Source organism: Branchiostoma belcheri, unplaced genomic scaffold, assembly GCF_001625305.1.
Source record: "Branchiostoma belcheri isolate BF01 breed outbred unplaced genomic scaffold, Haploidv18h27 scaffold58, whole genome shotgun sequence".
NCBI lineage: Eukaryota > Metazoa > Chordata > Leptocardii > Amphioxiformes > Branchiostomatidae > Branchiostoma > Branchiostoma belcheri.
Window position 1 is genome coordinate 1,699,604 of NW_017804220.1, and position 19,567 is coordinate 1,719,170.

General features: G+C 42.6%; 1 protein-coding gene across 1 annotated transcript in view; it reads right to left on the minus strand.

Moving 5' to 3' along the window:
* Positions 1–31: 31 nt before the first annotated feature.
* The window catches only part of LOC109481804, a 25,336-nt gene continuing 5,800 nt past the window's right edge, over positions 32–19,567 (minus strand). Inside the window, exons 5-32 of the mRNA XM_019784393.1 lie at positions 18,692–19,051; positions 17,733–18,575; positions 17,069–17,163; positions 16,519–16,716; positions 15,922–16,063; positions 15,361–15,539; positions 14,709–14,912; positions 14,043–14,144; positions 13,391–13,682; positions 12,772–12,966; positions 11,939–12,182; positions 11,238–11,403; positions 10,778–10,960; positions 9,984–10,150; positions 9,111–9,258; positions 8,605–8,700; positions 7,150–7,324; positions 6,523–6,766; positions 6,085–6,217; positions 5,724–5,858; positions 5,399–5,529; positions 4,366–4,517; positions 3,740–3,883; positions 2,994–3,189; positions 2,354–2,496; positions 1,343–1,537; positions 660–817; positions 32–202 (exon numbers count right to left, since the gene is read on the minus strand). Coding sequence (XP_019639952.1) covers positions 32–202; positions 660–817; positions 1,343–1,537; positions 2,354–2,496; positions 2,994–3,189; positions 3,740–3,883; positions 4,366–4,517; positions 5,399–5,529; positions 5,724–5,858; positions 6,085–6,217; positions 6,523–6,766; positions 7,150–7,324; positions 8,605–8,700; positions 9,111–9,258; positions 9,984–10,150; positions 10,778–10,960; positions 11,238–11,403; positions 11,939–12,182; positions 12,772–12,966; positions 13,391–13,682; positions 14,043–14,144; positions 14,709–14,912; positions 15,361–15,539; positions 15,922–16,063; positions 16,519–16,716; positions 17,069–17,163; positions 17,733–18,575; positions 18,692–19,051 — 5,591 coding nt within the window. The remainder of the gene's footprint in view (positions 203–659; positions 818–1,342; positions 1,538–2,353; positions 2,497–2,993; positions 3,190–3,739; positions 3,884–4,365; positions 4,518–5,398; positions 5,530–5,723; positions 5,859–6,084; positions 6,218–6,522; positions 6,767–7,149; positions 7,325–8,604; positions 8,701–9,110; positions 9,259–9,983; positions 10,151–10,777; positions 10,961–11,237; positions 11,404–11,938; positions 12,183–12,771; positions 12,967–13,390; positions 13,683–14,042; positions 14,145–14,708; positions 14,913–15,360; positions 15,540–15,921; positions 16,064–16,518; positions 16,717–17,068; positions 17,164–17,732; positions 18,576–18,691; positions 19,052–19,567) is intronic.

Consider the following 19,567-nt stretch of genomic DNA (forward strand, 5'->3'; position numbering starts at 1 on the left):
CTTACTTTTCATACACATATCTAAATCAGCTCTAATATTTTATCTTAAAAGGTGAAACATCTGAATTTTTTATGGCGGCCTTACCTGTCTTCAATGATTCTTGCTCAAGTAGGGTGCTGTCGTTGGTCACAGACACGTCATAAATACAGCCTGCCAGAAGATTGCCACTGATTCCCAGACCCTCACACAGCTTTGTAGCCAACTAGGTGAAACATGCAGCCGTGAGTGATGGGGAGGACATTATAACACTAATGGGCAACCGAGCAGACAGGCGGATAGCTGTAAGTTCAATTTCTCACCAATAAGGTTTCTATGTAAATTACACCATTATCAATATCGTGAAGATTGAGTGAATGAAGACATTTAGTATAGTGTACATACATACCCACTGGAGTAGGTACAGGTCACAAACAGAAGACTAGCTTCTATGTACATCAAATAATGGGTACAGTACATACACATGGTCATGCTAGCACTAGCACTATAGTCTGCTGTCAATAAGTAAAATCGACTTTTTCTCGCTGGCTATGTTGTTATAAAGATTGAATACACAACATACTAATCAACGTAAACTGAGCTGTCAATTTACATTGTAAACACTCACGTTAGGCCTAGGAATACAACTATAAGAAGCAAGTATGGCGGAAACAAGTACATACCAGGATTTGCTCTTTAGGAAGACCGTCGATGGAGTAAATGGGGACGTGTGTCGGGTCAGTGTAAGAACTATCCATGACGTCACTGGCGTGGAAGTTTGAAATGTTCCATGACCAACTGCCATAGAGGCCTCCAGCATCATGGGATTTAGAGATCCTCCCTTCATAGCAAAGACAGATTATATCAATACAAGGGTGACACCAACTTCAACCATTCACCAGTTCTGTTTTTACTTACTAATAATTAATTTTTGGGGGAAAATAGTAAATACCTGCTCTACTAAAGATTCCGTCAGCCACTCACTGACAAAAAGTAGTGGATCTTACTTGAAACGCTAGCAGTCTTTTTTTTAATCTATCCAGTTGGTTAAGCAACTATTTTCTTGTGTAGCTTTAAGTTACCAGCTTATTCGTAATTACCAGTTGTCCACCTTCTCCAACGTATAGTAACGTTACAGTTACAACTTGAAATGCAAAGCAAATAAATATTGTTTACCTTCACATGGTGACGGTCTTGCCTAACAACATTCAGCTCTGTTTATTTTTATTAGACGTTACTTTAGACGTATCTGATACATATCGTGACCTCCAACCCTGCCTCGCTACAGCTACTTGCTACATAATGTAAATAACCGCATACCACAGGGTGTTTTCGTTCTGCGAAGTAAGACATAACTGTCACTTACACGATTCTGCAAAGAGCACAGGGTCTGAGTAGATGGTGCCATCAGGACCACAGAAGTCGTTCTCCACGTTATCATCCATGAATCCACACAGTCCCTCTGTTGCGCGGAGGAAAGCCACAGTCGGAGTATACAGTACGTTGATGAACTGTCTGCCTACAGCCTTTGCATACTGTACATCTAAAGTCACTGTAAGTCCTGTACGGGTACAGTAAGATAGGGATAAGTTTCATCTCTTTGTTGCCACTTGCAGATAAACCATATGGCTTGTAATGCTGAGATCACATTTCCAAACCGGGGTCCGGCCGGACAATCTTATATAACGAAAAATAGGGTATAGAAGACAACAAAGCACAAAAAAGTGGGGAAAATATCATAATGGAACTATTTACGTATATTCTTGATAAAATCTGATGATTTTTCGTTAATCAAAACAGCCCGGCCGGGCCCCGGTTTGGAAATATGACCTCAGCATAAGAGTTTCTACAGATCTGGTCGTTTTAAAGTTTTGATTCCTTCTCTATGTCTAGTTGCAAAATGTTACTTTAAAATTCATCCATTAAATCAGCTGGGATAATCAAAGACATCTACATGTAGTTAAACATTTAAGTTCCTTCCCACATCAGGTGACGCATAGGGCAGTGTCTATCATCGTATCAGTAGCCCTGGGCCACACACAACAGTGCAATCACTACAGCAGAAGGCCAGTCCACTGGTAGTGGTGTGTGTTCAACTATCATACTCTTTCCAAAACGCTGAGTGCTAAGCAGAGAAAGCAGTTGTTGTACTATTTCAAAAGCCGTTGGTATGACTCGGCCGGGGATCGAAATCACGACCTACCTAATGCAAGGCGAGCACTCCACCCACTTGGCCATTGCATTAGTTGTATAATTAAAACTACACATAGTTATAATTACATCCACAAAATCAAACGATCCTATTTGTCTCCATCTCTGGAATATGTGTACATTCAATGATAAGATGATTTTTCACCAACGGCGATACGGGACGTACCAGAGGAGTACTGAAACGAAAGCAGCAGGACTCCACCGCCGGTCGTCAGGTTTACCTCCGGCCGCTGAATGTCCATCAGTACCGACCCGTTCCCCAACCTGTACTGGTTACTGTCACTCAACGACAAAGCGATGCCATCTAACCTGTTTAGTGGATAGAATGATGACGAGACGGTAGAATAAATCGCACATTTAGATATTACTATGACATTGATTTTTCTGGTATGTAACATTCACACATGTACAACGCACCAAAACGTGTGACTAACCCAGCCTGTCACAAGTAGAAATAGAAAGGTAACATTTGCAAAGCAAGTGCATAATGTTAACCATTTCATGACCTAGCCTTACAAACTACTGCTCTTATACATAGACATGCAGCCACTCCAGTTCCGTCCTGCAACTTGCAATATAATATAACCCAACACCACCAGTTGCCATGGTGACAAACATCTGGTTCAGGTCATTAACCCTATGTGTTTAGAGAAGACAAGAAAAAAGAAAAAGAGAACAAGAAGGAACACATTATGCACATGTTTGCCTTCTGCAAAGGTAAATATAAAGGCAAAATATAAGTTTCATTTTTCAAAATATTGATGTGAAACAGAAAACACGCAGTTACTAGTAAGTTGGCCCATCACCTGACAGTGGGGAGGTCCTGGGCAGCCCCGTAGGTCGGTGTTGTGACTGTGACCACGTTTTCTCCCGCCTTGATGGCCGCAGCGCCGGTAAATGACGCTCGCTCGTAGAGGAAGTACCGTACCTGGATGCCGAAGTCGTTCACTCGACTCTTACAGTCCCAAAACTCTCCTATGCCGTAATAGTCATAGGTGGTACCTGGCGATTAAAGCACAGGGTTGTCATTTTGTTAAATTTAAAGTTTGCGTGGGGATCATATTTTCCTCTTTCTTATGAGCTCAGCCAAGTCGAATTTTGGAGAAAAAAAAATGCAATTGAGTAAATTGAATTTATTACATATACCAGCTAGCGCTGCATTGGACGGGATAATCTACATATTCATTTTAATCTGCGCGATTCAGTATTAATCCTTTCGGGCCTCCTTAAATCCCAACATAAGGGTACACAAGGCCAAAATTTCCAGGCTTTACAAATAAGTGACCAATTGCTGAATTCACGTATCCGTAAAGTCTCGTGTGAATTATAAATTTCACGTGTCTAGAATTATCCACGATTTACTTTCGGAAGTGATTGGTCATTTTTATCCTGATTTTATGCGACAGTGGTCGTTGAAAAGTTTATCCTAATGTACCCTATAGTGATGGAATCAAGCTCAGCAATGTAGTATGATTACTTTAAACACACATAATTTTCCATGACTGTTCGAGCCATATTTCAGTCTTTTTAGAACGAGCTGAAGAATACATACCGTCGACCGTTTCCATGTGTGGATCTCCTCCTGCCCTCCGAGGCCGCCTGATGTCACAGCACGTGCCCATCCACTGCGGGCTACAGCGGCAGGACGACGCGCAGGACTGCCCAACGGGCGAGCATACACCGTTACCGGAACAACCTGCAAATCAACAACAGGGGAACAAATTACAAACAAGAAATCTGAGACCTCCGGCAAGTATGTAATATGTCTAAAGTATTGTTTGTTTAGTATAGTATGTTTAAAGCAATAACTGCTCACAATTTCAAACATCACGTTAACAGCAAAGAAACCATGCATGACTTAAAGGTTGGGTGATATCACAGTACTGTTAATGTCATAATACACAATATATGGGCTAAAGCACGGTAAAGTGGTGTGGTACATGTGTATAGCCTAAAATCTCTCTGTAAACTGTGTGTTGGAATAAAGATTAACCTTTATACTATGATTTTACTACTTTCAATTATCAAAACAATACAATTAAATTATAGAAATACAATGTATTTCTTTCCACAAGACATTCAAGAGGTGGGACTTACTGGGAAAAAAAGAAATATTATGTCAAACGATATTTTGTCAATCAAAGGTTCTACAGATACAGACCAGTTTGATGGGCTCACCTTGACAAGGTTCGCAGTCAGGCTGGCCACATCCGGGACCTTTCCGTCCCACTGCGCATGCGGGAGGTTCTCCACAGTCAGGATCAGGTTCCTCACACTGACACTCACAGTTCACGGAGATCGGCTCACTTCCATCCGGGCATATCGGGCAGCTGGAAGACAGAATCAGGGAGGTCCAAAATGTTAAACGTTGACATATGCATGCTCTCAGCGTACAACCGAATGGCATATTTTGTCAGGAAAACACTATCTATATTCCAAAAGCCTACGTACCCACCCAACCCACCAGGTGCCCTCCCCACAATCACTACTGTCTTGAGATATCTCTTAACTGAATGGATGAATTAAGACCTCTATTGTACATAATGTGAATTCCAGGAAGACTAGCAGTGGGGCCACTAAAGGTAATTTGAATAACTCCCCAGTAAAGTTTCAATATTTCACATACATAAACACAGAATTAAGTACAATTCACAGGAAAGCAATAGCTTTATAAAAACATTATTGTATACACAGCATCAATCTAGCACTGAGATAGAGTGATTGCAATTGGCATTTTATATTTTCCACCCGCAATACAAGTTCTTTAGTGTCCATAATAATGATAAATAGTTTTTATTGTCCAAACAGTACCCGTGCAGTCGCAGCCTTTATACGGCTGAATTGATGCAGGGTATCACACAATAATCAATACAAATCACAACAATCAAATAATACACATGATACTCATATTTGTTCCACAAATTTTTGTGGAACTGTCGCAAGGGTCTGTGCGCTGCCATTCGGCGCCACAAGGTGACCTCAATATGACTTTCCCCAAACGAAGTTAGGTACCCATTCACACCTGGGTGGAGTGAGAAAAGTCGTGTAAAGTGCCTTTCCCAAGGGTACAACGTCGGGACGCATGTTCAGACATGTTCCAGGTACAACTCGGGATCGAACCCGGGTCTCCCCGCTTCATAGTCGAACGCTCTAACCACTACACCACCCGACGCAACAACTCCCATGCATATGATCAGTTCATTGCCCGTACTTATCGTTAGGACAGATGCAGCCGTCCGGTCCTAACACAGACTCGCTGCAGTCCTTACAGGTGCAGCGGCAGGGGCAGCTTCCATCCGCGGCGATCGTGTCCGTGCTACCGTCCGCACATTCACACTCACACTGCAAATAAACCACAGGTGTCTAGTTAGTACGTATATTTGTATTTGTAAATCAACAATAGTCCCTTCGGATCAGCAAATTCAATTTCTCATTTATTGTTGTTTTGTTATAGTCTGTACAAGTCTAAATAAAAAAACCATCACTTAAAATCTAATCAGGAGCACTTCGGAACGTATTACATCCCATTTACTTACAGGACACGATCCGTCTTCCTCCATCTCTCTTTCCTGCCCATCATCACAGGTGCATGGACATTCGATGTCGCCGGTTTTCCTTTTCAGTGAGTTGTCCGGACAACGTTCACAGTCACATTCACCACCACTTTTTGGCTATGATACACACATATTTATAGAAATGTATATTTGGAAGGACATGGTTAACATCATGTTTGGGCCGCACGACACCGTGGTATCAAGTAGTCAATAGTGTGCCGCAAAAGATAAATAGTATGAGAGTACCAATGAATGGTAATGCAAAGATAAAATAGTACATAAATAGTAGTTATCCATTATGTAACATTTATAACATAAATAAAAGGAATCATGGTACAAAAACCTTTAATCCCATGACGGTGTTATCGGGAGGATCGCAGAAACATTCGCAGAGACACTCGTCTGTTTCGGGGTCCTGTTTCCCTGGTTTACCGTCGTCACAGATACAACATGGAGGCTCCTGAGAAATACATTTGCTGTGGAAAAAGAAAAGCAAAAGTCAATTCAAATAGGAGTTAACTTATCATATCATAGGCTATCTATAAAAAGCTGTACTTTTTTTCCGAGAACTTTGGGTTTTACTATATTTTGGGTTTGTCCTGACGCATGAACAACAGGACAGAACTACTTTCTTTCTAGACTGTGTATCTGTATATTCCATGGTTCTATCTTATTTGTATACGTTACCGTCATTTCTATTGTTTCAGTATAGTCTGGTTGATATCTGGATAAAACATTAACTTTTGACTGAAAACGCCTGATACATCTATACAAACCACACCTCGGTGTTGCAATAAAAGGAAGACTTGCAGACAGACGACCCGTATCAAAGTTGAAATTTTCAAATCCGATGTTTAGCTGCGCCCCAACCTCTCCCACGCCGACCCTTGCAGCTAGCTTCAGCGGCTCCTCAGGAACGGGGCAGGAGTTGGAGCAGGCCTCGGCTGACACTTCTGCAACCACCGGCAGGTCCACAGTGGCCACGATGACAGAGACCACGGACCTCCCCGTGCTTTGCCCAGGGGCTGGAATATTTGAATAGATAACCACTTGGCAGGTCACAACAAAACATTATGATCAGATACGGCTAACAGATACAAAATAAAATACATTGAAAGCAATATCGGCAGGTAGGAAGGCATGCAGGATGTAGCAAACAGAAAAAAAAAATTGCATGCTTTTCAAACACCAAACATCATCATTGTGCAATGCAGGAAATAAGTAATTCTATTATTGACAAGAGGCAGGGTCAAAATATTATCTTCATATTTTGTTCAAATTTTGGTGACATAATTTCATTTTCTATACGTGACCATTAATTATTATTTGATAATTTGCTTCGTTGATCACTCGTGACTTGTCATCATTGTATACTTTCAACATCAACAGTACGTTTGCGTAGACTTACTGAGCAAGCGTTGAATACTCCTCGGCAGGAACCTTCGAATCCATCTCGGAATGTTGATAGGCAATGCGGGCGATGGGATCTGGACGATCAGCTTTGGAGTCAGGGTGCCTGTGATGGACGCCGTGGCCTCCTCCAGTTTCCCGTCATACGTGGGTCTGGGTGGTTGGAGTTGTAACTGCAAAATGGTCGAACAAACATGGTAAATTGCGTCATGTGGCGTAAACGTCAGCGTGACCGGCTGAGGACCAAGAGGTCCAGGGTTCGAATCCTACGCATGTTACCGATCTTGTGCCCTTGAGAAAGTCACGTTACACGAGTTTCCTCACTTCAAGCAGGTGAAAATGAGTACCTACATGTAGCATCGGTTAGGGACGTCCCTCGGATAGGACGTTAAATGGAGGTACCGTGGTTGGGAGAGCCACACCCCACGCACGTTAATGAACCAACCGCACCTATCGAAAAGAGTAGGGGTCCTTCTCGGCGTGAGTGGTTTAAACCTGACAGCAGCATGCACAAAAATGGTTTGTTAAGCCTAAAAAGGGGGTTTACCGGTTAAGCAAAACAAATATAAAAAGTTGTTAATTCATTGACAAAGACTGCAGTTATACAGTCAAAATATTTGGTAAGTCTTAGTTCTTGAGGTGGAAATTACAGTTCAAGTTGATTTGTACACACGATACGTAATCCAAAACAGTGAATTCACCCAGAAACATGCTCAGGCACAGTCCTTGAGGCACATCTACGTTCTTGGATACACGGAGACTATCCAGGACCGTGCGTAATCCTGATTCTAATCATAATCCATCTAGGCATAGAACTAGAAAGGCACGGTTCTGGATACGACAGTATCATGTACATTGTATGTAACTGGCAGCAGACATTTTCAGATGGTACTTACATTGTAGCTGCATTGCTGTTGTTTTCATATGCACTTTCGTATGAATATTGAAGTTTGATGACCAACATTCGTTCGAAAAATCAAAACTCTTAGACTGGTAGCATGAAACGTCAACTTCTAAAATTACGCGGGGTACCATAACACGGCCACATTAAAATGCAGTGTTAACAAAACCTGCTTCAGATCTACTGGACTACTTATACTGTATAATCAAGTACCTGTCATTCATAACTTTCCAACTACAATATTTTGACTCAAGTTTAACTCAAATTTGATTCGATTTGTATCAAACGGTTCGAGTAGCCTAAATCTGGTCAGACTGCTCCTGAACTTCAGCCAACGTTGGTTGGTTGGTCCATTGGTGGCACCAACAAATCAAGGTTGACTGACAAACCAAGGTTGGATGAACTTCCGGAGCAGTGTACGGGATGCAATATTTGGCCATGTGAAAAAGGGGATCTAGTTTATCGCTCTAGATTCGCCCTTCTTATTTATATGGGTGACTTAGAGTACCAGATGGTATTTCCAGACTTGAAGCTACATGTCTATCGACTCACGTCACGTTCAAGTGTCACGCCTCCAGAATGTCTCCACGTCGCGCCCATAGCTGCTGAACCTGACATGCCGAAATCCACGGATACAAATCCTTTCACCTACAGTAGTAAGTTGAAACATAACGAAGAGAGAGAAAATGTTCAAGTCAAGCCTGTAACACACACATCTGTAGCGCAGAAAAATAACAGATTTTATGTAGGCGCCTAGAGACCTACCTAACCTGAATTGAAAGTTATTACAAGACACGTGGCGTCGAGAGGTCACGGGGTCGATTCCTTGAATTCCTTGCGAAAGGCGCTTTACACATTGGCTCCACCTTACACGTGCAATACCGTGCACTAGACAGTGGTTTCAGAAACCCACTCTAGAAGGCTAGTGCCTTTACCTTTTACAATATATGCAAAGCAAACCGCGTTATGATTGTTAAAGCTGACGAAAGGTTCTCAGCTATAAGCGAGACACGTATTTTAAACATCATGTGTGACATCTATGTACAATTTCTACTTACCGATGCCGTTGCCACAACGGACACATAAACCTCGTACAGTATTCTTCCCGGAAGACAGAACAGGGGGGTCACAGGAATGCAAAACTTCCTCTTGGCTACTCCTTTCCTGTAGGGCTTATTTTGGTTCTTTGGCCACGACACTGTTGCACTATATAGTAAACACAGGGAGCATGGTTGTATGAAGTATAAAGCTGGTATGTGGATAATTTACGGTTGCTCCCCAAACGTAGCATCAGATTGAAAGGCAGCTAAAATCACTACACTAAAAACGATTTTAAAACCTTTCACAGTCTTGTATTGGGCTCTTGTCTTGCTAGAATTAATAGTTGTAATTTTAACACAAAATGTGTACTAGTCTAGCTCAAAAAGTGATGTTTACGCACAAGCTATGTATATGCCATGCTTTACATTTTTATAATATGTATATGTATATGTAACTGTAAAAGCTGCTTAATTCAGCCTCTCGGCTGCAAAAAAAGCTTCCAACTTACTGTACTATGTATGAAGTATGTGTTTTTTGCAAATAAACCAGTCGTATATATATATACGAGTAGACGGTCTACAGCTTCCGCCACTTACTCTCCATGGTTACCTTTCACAGTAGCTAGATAAGTAATCACCTGTTTGGCATTGGTGTTAACACATATTTTTACACTTCCAATTCTGAAATAAAACTACAGATGTATCTCAAAGTGCCTAGCTACCAGAATCCAATGGGTTGCTTGAAAATACTAGAAGTAGAAATCGGCCAAGGCTGAATAATTTGCCCGTTGCTGGTTATGGAAGTACGTTTTCCAACCCGCGCACTCCTATAACCGGCTTACTCCCTATGGGGTGCGATAGACATTCACAGATATCAAAACGTGATCTTACCTTCCCTCGAAGTCAAACCGAATCTCCAGGCCGATGCTCGCTGATCCAAAGAGACGAACACTCGCCGACTGAACAAAAGGGTAGTCCAGTCCAACTTCCAGACTGAGCTCCAGGCCTTGGTCCAAGGTCACATATGGTGTCACTTTGAGGGTGCCACTGCCTGATCTCTGAAACATAGTAAGGAAGTTTGTGAATAATTTCATTAAGTTGGTGAATGGTTGAATAGTTTTTTTTATATTAATGGTCACAAGAGGCAACGTTTCACTGACCGCATGTCAACTTTATCGCTGTAATTATGACTTGTATATAGTGAAACAATTATAATTGCCCTGGCGGTCGTCAAGACGTCAGCTCAGTGATAAACAAGTGGTTGTGAATGAAGAACTTTGCTTTTCATGTCATCGACTTATTAGCAATAGCACGCCCACGTCTCGCATAGAGTCTATCACAGGTGCACAGATTTCTCCTGCAGATATGTCTGTGAAAACTTTTGCGGTCGAAACCACACGAGAGGACTTACTCAAGAAATCTAACCTACCTCGGAGTTATCTAGCCTTGGTGCCATGATCCATATTATCGGCTCCCTGTTGTCGTAATTGGGAGCAATTTGTGACAACAGCTTGGAATCAGAAAAACTGGCTCAGCCATGGAGGGCTCCATCTCCTATTTCCCGACTGCAGGGCTTCCTTCTAGGCCGCCCCGTCAATTGTGTAGCTGGTGCTCAGGTTCAATGGATCATTCCCTATCATCTTAACGAGTACAGTAGAGGTTCTTACAGCAAATGTTAACCTTACCTCAACGTTTGTGCGTCTTGCAACGTTCACTGTAGCCCCGCGTATCGCATCTCCAATAGTTGCTCGCCGTTTTCTAGAAGTCGTCGTGTTATCCCCGTCTGATTCACTGGAGAAATCGTCCACTGTAGACACCGCCCTGACTTCCACGTACACCAACCCTTCACTGTCAGTCAGGGAAATAATCTGGAAAGGTAGTTTACGATGTATCAGAAAGTCCACAACTTGGAAGTACGACATCTTCGAGCGTTCAACGGATGTTCATATAGCATACGCACGTAAATGGGATATACAAATAATAATAAACCTATCCCCATAACACCGATTAACACGGTTTTAAGATCCAAATACATTTCAGTACAAAATAAATAGGATAAATAATCAAATCTAGCTTTGGAAAGTGGAAACCAAATTGAATACAACTTCATCATGTACTATACTGTTTTATCTCCTACTGTCGCACCTTTGATAGGACGGGTCCGCTCGGCCTCCCAATGATGGTGTTGCCCACTTCAAAGTTGTCCCGAGATGTGTTGTCATAGATCAGCAGTGCCGGGTTGTTGTCTCCACCGATACACGAAGTATCCGGACCCAAATACACCTCTTCTGTGGTATTGAATGTACTCAGCCTGTACAAAGAAACACAAGCAGGTTCGTAGTTTGTCAGGACAATGTGAAGTCATTCTAATTGCTCTATTATGCTAATCTAAGAAGTAACTCTGATAATGATAATTGTTTTCATCTTTCTGTCGCATCTTATTCCTCAGATGTCATTGTGAGAACCATTTCTGGAAAGATATGTTGTGGCTTGTAACATGTCAATATTTTAGCTCTTTATCCAGCTATAAGCTAAATACAGACATTTGGTTAATATGTACTCTAACTTTGCAGTATCTAGCAGTCCATGGTATTTTGACACCGATAGGTGAGCTAATTATGGGTTTCATTGTGAACCTGTCAAACCATGTGTGGCGAAGTCATACAAACTTACAGAAAATGATCCCAGCTACCATAGGTACAATCTGTGTGCCTGATGGCTATTTATGCCTAATGATAAGAAGTAGTGCGGATGTATCCACTCTACTATCTTGACTATGTAACATATCTTATAAATGAGGATTCACATATCATGTATCATTAAAGAAAACCTCGTCGTTTCAATACCTTGGTTTTCTCGGCACATCATCGCCACACCTGGCCAATGTCGTGGTCACAAACAGCAAGGTTGGACTCTCGGTGACGTCTTGAACCGTTTCCATCCACCCTGAAGTCTCTGTACTCGCAATGAAGTCTCCAACCCTCAGCTCTGAGTACTGACTGGAGTTCATCACAAGGAACTCCGACTTCCACTCATCGTCCTCTTCATTGGTGTTGTGGACATTTCCAACACATTTGTAAACGGCAACTCCTGTCATGATATGTGCACAATGACATTGTTACACACATTATAGCATATAATCTTTATAAAGAAATATGTTTTCAAACCATGACCTGCAATCACGGAGATAGAGAGATATACAATCTAGATCTGTAACAGCAGCAAACAAAAGAACGACATCAAAACATAATCGAAACCAAATGGATAAATTGGTGTGTCCTGTTTGCCATCCATTGCTCAAAGAATTAACCAAGTCAGCCCCTGTCACACATTCAGAACCTTCCTCGGAACACCAATCGACCAAGTATGTGGTATGTTGGGAGCTGACCATGCAGATTCCTTTGATACCAATTGAATAAAATTTGAGTTATATTTGAGTCATATCTGACGCCAACTAGTCCTCAACTATAGCCCAACCTTCTGCACCTTCTGAAATTTTGAAACATTTTAAGATATTCAGCTGGCCCACCTCGATTGTCGAACACACGCCAACCACAGCCGACCTTGGTCCCGACCTACACCCAACCATGCTTGGGGAAAGTTCGGCAGTGTTCGGCACAACATATACAATGGTTATGATGGAAATACTATTACATAACAGAAGGCTGGATATCCTCACCCTCCGGTATGTTTTTGATGGTAACGTTCACAGCCAGACTGCCATTCAGAGCGCTGGTCAGTAGGTCCTCATCAGGGATGTCCTCTACAGTTACGCTGTCTTCTATGGAGCGCAGTTCCACGTTTTGACGGAAGTCGCTATAGGCTACCGCTTCCTCCAGAGCCGCGGGAATGCCAACCACAAAGGCGTATGCACCTGCATGGTAAACACAGGGTTTCAAGCCAAGTTTTTGTGTTTAGAGTATCAACGCATGTGGTTATGATGAATACTATAGAATATCTATTTTTTAAGTCATGCCAATGAAGTTTAGACATCCAGCTCGATCATTACATAACACATAATACAACATGAATGAAGCATCTGGATAAATGTTCTAAAGAATCAAAGGTTTCAGATAGTCATGATGAAAGATTGATGATGAATGATACCAGATACTACCTGAATCGTCTGAATCCCAAGAGAATTTATCTAATTGTTAATTTATACATTATCCTGTCATATAACGTTAGTTCAAGTATAAATCCCGATCACTTTTACGACGAATACATCAGTCTATCATTATGATTTCTTCATATATTGTTTATGATTATAATGATTTATATCAGGACATTTCTGTCACCTGCTAGACCAATGTCCTGAACTCGATGCATTATCCCGCCCGCTTGACCGCTGATGATAACATTACCAACAGCGAAATCAAGTGGCGTGGGTGCCACGATCAGTACCGCCTGTTCACCGTACTCTTCTGCCAGAGTAACCTGGCAAAGGAATAGAGTGGTGACGTTGGGATCGATGGGACGGACGTTGTCTCTCCATTGGACACGGTTAATCCTTGATGTGTCACCGTAGTCTGGGCTGACTTCTCCGTGCGGGCATCTAGTCTCGTTCCAGCCGTGGCAACCTAAAGCGTCCTACAACGGGAAGTAAAAAAAAGCAAATGAAACGTCACAATGGAGACAGAGACAGTGCAAGTTCTTAGTAAAGAAACTGAACTTTCGCAGAAAGAAAACATTGTTTTTGCTCTGCTTCTCCTTCATTTTCTTCATCTTCTTCCCCTTCTCCAAACAAATATATTCAATGAACTGAACCAGACGTCTGTCACCATGGTAACTAGTTACATCATGTTGCAATTTTATAGAAGGAGGGCTTTAGACTTCTGTCAGACCATATATATGAATGTGTTTGAGTAAGCATTAACTTTGCAAATGTGACATTTCTAGTTAAACTGATAAATCAGCAAAATATATATGTGATTACTGTCTAGGACCTACCGGTTGATAGTAGCAGTATTGAGAGTCCAGACACTTGCTGCACGTTGCTATGCTTGATGAAGCCAGACTTTCATTGCACTGCCGCCCTTCACAGTCGATTTTCTGTACACGATCAACAGCATGCGTTACGTATACAAGTTAGTAAAACACTAGTAACACAAATATGCAGAGCCAAATGACTAATAAGCATTTCTCCAAACTTTCATAATCGATACGTTCAACCTTGAAGTTTCCCATTCCCAGGATGCATACCGGAATGCCTAGGGAGTCGATTGTGTGGTTCTACGATATACTGTTGACGTTATACAACTTGTTTTTCTGCGTTTTCTTAAAGTTGTTAGGGTGTATTGTGTTCAAAATTAAGTGACTTTCTACAGATCAAGGCTGATAACAAATAGAGTGTAAAATATTTCTAGTAAACAGAGAGAATGTGGTTCGTAGCGTAACTCTCTAAATGGTAGCGTTATCCCGTCAGTAGTAAGAAGATAACTATATCTTAAGATAATTCAAAATATGCTGTATCATATTGGGATTAAGGGATCAACTTTCATTATCTTTGATTATCAACGGATGTAAGAACACTAAAGGAACTCATACATACCGAATACGGAATCGCTACGCATTATAAGAATAGGAAAATGCTGAATGCATTGCTGTCTCCCTCACCTGGATCTGACCCGAACACGTCTCTGTAGCCCCAGCGCTCAAACAGCCGTAGTAAAACCAAGCGGGGCAGGAAGCCGTATCTGGACCACTTCCGGTACCTGGCAGGCACTGCTGAGAGGAATCACACCATCCACATCCGGTCTCTCTCGCGCATGCTCTGCATGTGTCGAAGCGGTTGCAGTAGCTCACAGAGCATGCGCGTCCCTGGAATTTAATGATAATGTACAATGATGCAATGTGCGCTATTGGCAAGGTATATTTGCAATAATTAAACTAATTATGAATGAATTAATGAATTAATTTCATTGCATATCCATGCCTCTTGCAGCAAGATAGCTACAGGAGCTTAATGAAATCCTTAATAGGGAAACTATGCTATATTTCATCTACATATATTGATGATTTACATGTTTCTTCTCTCTGAAACATCTGTAGTCGACGGATTGGTAGACGAGTTTTTTCCACTACATCTCAGTGTGGTTATATATTGTGAGGACATGTCATCCCTTTTAAGTGTACATGTATATCTGTATCTCATTTGCAGATGTATGTCTCTGTACAATGGGCATTCGTAATTATAACATAGAACATCACTTTAGAAGTAGGTGATGATGTCCTTTAATGTAGTATAAAATGAATCTGCCATACGCACCTGCCATCCAAACTTACACCTACAGTTGTTTGGTCCAACACAGGTTCCGAACGCTCCACAGTTGTTGACATCTCTACAGTGGAATTCAGCACACGCTTCACCCTCCCAGCCTTTGTTGCAAATACACGTCCTGCCGACACACTGTCCCCTGTGGAAGCACGCAAACGGGCAGCGGACAACTGCAGAAAAAGAATTAGAGAGGAAACGTCACTATTGGGTTGCGTTGGAGGGCCCAAAATGGGAACAAAATGAAGTCTCGAGTTTACATCTTTCAAAAGCCTTTTTTTTTTCTCTTGAAACTTTTTTGTACAGTTTAGATACTTTCGGGCTAGGAGGCACCGGTAGGGTCTAAACTTTCCTACTTTGGTCGAATCATGTTAATTTTACAAGTTTAATAGGCATAATAATAAGAGACCTGTGTAATGAGGCCTTGTTTGCCCAGCGCGGATGGATACATGAGAAAATTAGGTCGAAAGTATGGTTTGTTCACTGTAACCGTCATCGACTACAATAAAAAAAGTGTAAACGTTTAAACTGATAATTCACGAAACAGTCACTTACCAAGCTCTTTCTTGCAAATAAACGGATTGCGTCTACTTTGTGTTTCAGCAACGGCAGTTTCAATCGTCACCGTGGACTTGTTAGGTATGTCAGAAATCAAGACGACCACTGTGCTGCTCTGCCTGCCTATATCAGGTGATACCTGTGTAAAAAACAGAGAACGTAAGCCCCTGTCACACATTCAGAACCTTTCCCCAAGCAAACAACGACCAACCAAGGTTGGCTGACGTTTGGGAGCAGTCTGACCAGATTTAGGCAACGCTTACCTTTTTATACTTAAAGAATCGACCACATTGTATTCAGAATAGTGCATGTCTCGTTCACTGTCTGAATGTGTTAGGGTACGGGTATAGGATCGAGCACAGTTCTGGATAGACTCCGTGTAACTAGAAATGAAAAGTTGCCCTAGGCAGATATACGTTGAAGTATCCAGAACGTAACCGTGCGTACAACTTTACAAGCCCTACAGCCCTCTTCTTAAGTGCTTGTACAGTTGTGTGGCACAGGCGTACAGAAACGAAGTCAATCCTGTATTATGTATGTACGTAGTCTCTTTTCCCCATTAAGATACACGTCTATTGAACGTTGATTCCTTACCTCCTGGGGATCATCAATGGTCACGGTTAGTAACTCTTCATTTGGACCGGGTGCCTCTGTGACGACTGCCGGTAGACCTCCTCTGCCGATCCAGATCTTTTGAACCTCACCCCGATCACCCGCCTCGAAGATGAGATTGGTGACAACGTCCGAGACCTCCTCCAGGCTCGCGAAGGTAGCCACCTGGGCACCGTTGGCCTGAAGTGGAAGAGTCAAAATAAATTGGACATGGGGATTTTTCTTCTTACACAACTTGTACGTTATTATGTTACCTGCTTATCTTTCAATGTTTATCAGACACCTTCCTCAGATTTTCTGACTGGGATACTGCTTATTGCCGCTATACATGTATGTAGCCGATGTAGGTGGCGCTTTTGCGGCGAGAACACAATCTCAAACATGGCTAAGTTTGTATCCCTCTCGTCCCGGTTCATCACTGGGCTTGACTTTCTAACTGGGACGAGGGAGGCAGTACAGACATAGCAACTAGAATACCAGAAATCATTACGTATTTTGCAATGGAAGGCATTGTAAATAACGACGAACTTACTATGCAAACTTGTTGAGCTTCTTGCCAGTCGAGTGATCCAACCACAAACATGTAACAACCGAACGTGGATGCATACCAGTCACTTGGGCATCCTCCTGTAAAGGTATTTTAAAAAATGAATGCTATTAGATATTTCAGATAGTCAAACTTGCCCAAGCGACTACGTCTATAAGCAGGCCATCTGGCCATGAAGACCGCTTTTCTTGGTCCCGATTTCCCCATCACTAAAGTAAAAAGAGACCGGCACTATTTGGGACCGCACACGGCCCAATCGATAGCTCTGCCTATGACGACCTTGCCATTTTCAAGCAACGTGTGACTTAGAATGTATTTTGATCATAACAGGCGAGATGTGTTGATTGACTCGGCCAGTTTGCAGTGACAGTCTTTGCACAATGTAAATTCATGGCAGTCTCTGTGCAATGTAAAATGGCGCTTTGAGTCAATTGGGCAGTCTATCTGCGATGGGCAAAAATCTTTCTGCATTTTTTTTCTGTCCTATCTTGATGCACGTGCTTGATGCTATGATTTTGTATAAGAAGACAACTTGTCTACGAAAACCACTTTTCCTCGTCCCACTAATTGGTCGTAATGATAGAATAGATGGCCAGTATAGGATTCTAACATTCCTATTCAGAGAGAATGCAAGAAACAGCATACGAACCTATAGATGTAACGAGGGGCAGGTTTGTCAGGAAAGGTATGAAGAAGATGTCGGTTAGTCCTGGCTGAACGTCATCGTCACGAATACGCCGTCTGATCACTTCCTGGTCGGCCGAACCCCACCAGTTCATCGTGGCGTTTATTACAGACGAGGTTTGTGTTCTATCCGTGCTGCCCATCTCAAAGCTGTTGGCCGGGTTGACGAATCTGTTGCTGTGATAGTTGATACCCGAGCTGGTTACGACTGATATCCTTGCCGATGGAGACTGCCCGGAGTTGTACAGCACACGGTTCCCGTGAAACACACTTGTCTCGTTGCTTACAGTCTTCGTCCATTTCACTGCATGAAGGCCGGTGTTGTTGTAGAGGGTGTTGCGATAAACTCGCCCTCCTGCATTTTCTATGTTGAGAACGCTCTTGGTGTCTTCAGGACAGTTGTGACTGATTGTGTTACCCCTCAGTTGCACGGAGAGGTCGTCGTCGTCATCATCGTCGTTGCCCCGTATGACCAGCGCCTCCGATTGGTTGTTGTAGGAAATGAAATTATTGAAAAGTAAATGATTGACAGTTCGTGACTTGGTGAGCCAGTTGGTTCCGGCTAATATGTTGACATTCACGCCTCCCTTTTGATTGTGTGCGACGTAGTTATTCTTGAAGGTGAGGGAAGTCTTCATCAGTGTCAGGGAAACAGCATGTGTGGATTCCGCTGTGTCAACAGTCTCCATGCCGTTATCAACAATTTTACAGTTTTCGACATTCAAGTCTCCATCTTCACCTTTGTACACAATGCCGCCCTCCTTGTTGTTTTCAACAACAGTTTCTGTTATTACTGTGGATGGAATGCCTGCAAACAAAATTAGGTAAATATTCCTTTAACTATTTTGCAATAAATGACATTGCGTATCCAAATAGCGCAATGAAATTAAATGGATTTGAAAGGACAATGGGAACAAAACTTACTCTGTCTGCAGTAGAATGTCCTCAGTTCATCCATCGAGACGCTTGTTCTTTGGCCCTTCCAATACCTTGCTACTATAGCCACCGACGAAACATTTTGCGATTCATCAATGGCAATGGTTGCCAGTTGCCAGTCGCTGGATCTGATGGCCGTGACTGAGAAAATGTCGGATCTGTTGTAGTCTGATCTATTTCCCGTGGTGACTGAGAGGGAGACCGGGTGGTTGGAGCTATCCGACCCGAGGAAATAGTAGAACGACAATCCGCAGAGGGTGGAGTCCGGTTCGGCAGCGTTCTCCAATGTCGCGTGGATCTGGTATTGCGGATGCCCGACGTAGTGAGACCCAGCGTACAGGTACTGACCTGATAGAAATGATATTGTACGATGTATTCACATGCATCCGATACACATAGCAATAATAGTAGATGCCGGATAGCAGTGTTCACCGTTAGTCAGTATGTACGGTTTGAACCACTCAGAGCGGGAAGGGTCCCTACTCTTTGCGATAAGTGTGGTGGGTTCTTTAACGTGCGTGGGTTGTGGCTCTCCCAACCACGGGACCTCCATTTAACGTCCTATCCGAGGGACGTCCCTAACCGAAGCTAGGTACTCATTGACACCTGAGTGAAGTGAGGAAAGCCGTGTAAAGTGCCTTTCCCAGGGGCACAAGATCAGTGGCATCGGGCAGAATTCAAACCCTCGACCTCTTGACTCTTGAGTCTGGGCCGAACACGCTACCGCTACGCCACACGAACCCCACGACAATCATCATCGCATTATCGTACAGTCCTTGATAAAGTCTACTCCAAATCTAAGGCTAAATTCCACGCCTGCATGACATTATGTCAAGATCAAACCTTAAAATGTAATGCTCACCA